At 53.5% G+C, this 3,014-nt stretch overlaps 1 protein-coding gene across 17 annotated transcripts in view; it reads right to left on the reverse strand.

Annotated features, from left to right (window-relative positions):
- Positions 1-2,046, reverse strand: part of LOC103369986 (sodium/calcium exchanger 1-like) — a 15,666-nt gene extending 13,620 nt beyond the window's left edge. For 11 of the 17 annotated variants that reach the window (XM_008298872.1, XM_008298867.1, XM_008298870.1 and 8 more), the window contains exon 1: positions 275-1,914. In XM_008298872.1, the coding sequence (XP_008297094.1) occupies positions 275-1,800 (1,526 nt within the window). In that variant the 5' untranslated portion in view covers positions 1,801-1,914. Of the gene's footprint in view, positions 1-274 lie in introns of all 17 variants that reach the window. The other 6 variants (XM_008298868.1, XM_008298866.1, XM_008298863.1 and 3 more) reach the window with 5 other exon arrangements.
- Between the last annotated feature and the right edge of the window lie 968 nt (positions 2,047-3,014).

Here is a 3,014-nt window from a genome sequence, read left to right on the forward strand (position 1 = left end):
AGGATCAGAACCAGGAGGAGGAAGGTTCTGGGTTTATAGGATCTTTTCATGGAAACACATGAAATGTGGTGGATGTTTAAGTGATCCGTGAAAAGAGATTTTGATAAACTGTCAGGATTTAGGCTCAGATTTGGTCCGTTTTTCTGAAACACTCAGACGATGCGTTCAAAGACGGACGGAAAGTTAAAAAGATGATGTCTTTTAAATCCATCTGTGAGTGTTGTGGTTCAGAACGCTGTAACATTCAGCATTTATAGAGAAAATGTCTACTTACAAGATCTCATCGTTCTCAAACTCCAGGACTCCATGCGTGTCCTCAAAGTCCTCGCCACCTCCTTTTGCCGTCCCCTCCGTGGTCTTATATGGCACCACCACGACGCCACGAGCTCCCGAGGTCCGCACCACCTTCACCTCCATCACCCCGACGCTCTCGCTCACCGTCACCACCGGCTCCTCGAACGTGAAGATGCCGGCGTGGTCATCATCGAAGATGGTGACGACAGCTGTGCACGGCAAACCCAGACCTGCGAGGGCGTCCACGTGGTTGGCCTGGTGATTCTCTGACATGACCTTTACGTTGCTGAGGTGAACCAGGAAGTGCTCGTCTTCCTCAAAGATGTCATCATCGATGATGTCGATGCAGATCTCTTTCTCGGTCTCGCCGGGTTGGAACACCACCGTGCCCTCAGCGAACTGGTAGTCTGAGCCGGCGTTGGCGGTGCCGTCTTCAGTCCGGTAATCCACCGTGACGGTGCTGGTTAGGTCTCCGCCGCGACGCACCACGTTCAGCAGAACGCTGCCGCAGTTCTCCAGACACTGGTAGGTACCGGGGTCGAAGAACACCTTGGAGGAGAAGTCATTGGCCGACACCTCGGAGCTCAGGTCGAGCTGTGTGGCTCTCTTGGCCTGGTCGGCGGCGTGCTTCTTCAGGATGTTTCCAGCTCCAGTCATAATCCTGGTCGCCTGGCAGCGGTAGAAAGCCCGACTCTTCTGCTGCTGAGTTAAAACCTGGTAGTTGGCGAGCTCCATCAGCTGCTCCATATCCTTCTCTGGATGCTTCTGCTTCAGCTCCTTCAGGATTCGGGCAACCTCTCTGCGGGCCTCCTCCTCGTCCAGCTCCTTCTCCTCAAACCCCGCCTCCCCGTCCAGGAATTCCTCGCCGTGGGAGTTGAGCATTTTACCGTCCATTTCGATGTCGACCTTGGAGGGCAGCTCCGGCTCCCCCTCGGTTTCGATGATCATTCCCTTCTGCTTCCCCGCTCTGTATCGCTTGTACATGTATTTGTAGAACAGCAGCCTGCGGTCGGCCACATAAGCGAATCCGACACAAAGAGGGAAGAAGAAGAGCGTAAGAAGCCCCTCCCATATCTGGACGACACCTGGAGAGAAGACGGCGAGGATCAGGTAGAGCCAGGTGTAGGCGAAGACGCTCCAAGTGGCGGTGACGAAGAACACCCGCAGGTGCTTCACCTTCCGGGTTTCTCCTTCAGGGATGACGGACACACAGAGGCCGATGATGACAAACATGTTGAAGGCGGCGCTTCCTACGATGGTGTTGGGACCCAGCTCGCCAGCGGTAAAGTTGTGACCGCAGACTTCCACCACCGACAGGAGGATTTCTGGGGCGGATGAACCGAGCGCCATCAGGGTCAAATTGGACACTGTCTCGTTCCAGACGCGCACCGTCGTGGTGACCTTCTCCCCGTTCGGTTTCTTGATGGTGATCTGCCTCTCCTGCGAGGTGATGACCTCGATGGACGCCATGAAGCGGTCGGCGATGATGGAGACGCCCAGGAACATGTATGCCAATCCTACGAAGTAGATGGTGGCTCTGGCGAGGCGGTCGGTAAAGGCCGGGTTGTCGGGTTTCCACACTGGCAGGATGACGCCCTCGATGCATTTGGTGCTGCCGCCACACTTGGTGCGGTTGGTCAGCGAGGAGTTGGTGCTTCCTGCTGCTGATGGCGGAAGCTCCAAAGCGATGGCCGTCAGCAGGAGAAGCAGCTGATAAGCAGAGAACAGCGACGAGGTTCTGGCTCGGATCATGGTGACGCCTCAGAACCTGCAACACACAGAGCCAAACATGAGAAGAGACCATTCAAGCATTTTGTCTCTTTAAAGCAGAACATGAAATCCTTCCATTAATAATTGCTCGTTAGAACATTTTTCTCTAGTTCTGTGTTCTGAAGACGTTCTGGTGATCAGCTGTTGGAGCCGCTGGCATCAGTCTCTGGAGTTCCTCTCATCAACAGAGAAGTTCTACATGAGCAGCTTCCAGGATTAATCCATTGGTTCTGGAGGAACAGACTCCCTGGGAACACCCCCACGTTCCCACAGCGTTACTGTCCAACCTGACGATGGTGGCTCTGAGAACGTTTACTGAACGTTTTCTGACTGACACGCGTCAAACTGGTAGAACTGCAGCAGAGACTCACAACGAACACAAAGTGGTTCGGGTTAGGGGAGAACCTTTACTGATACGTCTGTCCAAAACCAGTCCAAAACCACAGCCAGTCGGCCCAATACGAGTCTAAAACAAAGTCTGAATCCAGACTGTCTGAAACCGGTCCAGAACCAGTGGAAAACTAAATGTGAAACCAGTATAACCAGTATAAAACCAGAATAAAGCCAGCCTGACTCCAGTGTGAACCGCAGACACCGACAGCAGCTGTGAAATGACGACTGTGAGAACAGAACTCTGTGCTGGTTCTGGAGTCGGTTCTGTTCCTTTCTGCCGCTCAGAGATCAACAGAGTTTCCCTCCACAGTCACAGTGTTCTGGTTCTGCTCAGAGGTTCTGCTCAGCTCCTACTCCGTGGTGTCTAACGTCTGCTCCAGTAAAAGCTCACATTTGAAAACATTCCCATCTTGTGTTGACCTAAAACAACTTTTCCTCACGGCGCCGACCCGCTGTGTGGCACCGGACCTACCGTGAGTCCAGGAGCAAAACCGCCGACAGGATTCAAAGTCTCACAAACACGACCGGAGCTTTCATGTCGCAGCAGAAACAGAAGC

Source organism: Stegastes partitus, unplaced genomic scaffold (genome assembly GCF_000690725.1).
Source record: "Stegastes partitus isolate 25-593 unplaced genomic scaffold, Stegastes_partitus-1.0.2 Scaffold1358, whole genome shotgun sequence".
In the NCBI taxonomy this organism is placed as follows: Eukaryota; Metazoa; Chordata; class Actinopteri; family Pomacentridae; genus Stegastes; species Stegastes partitus.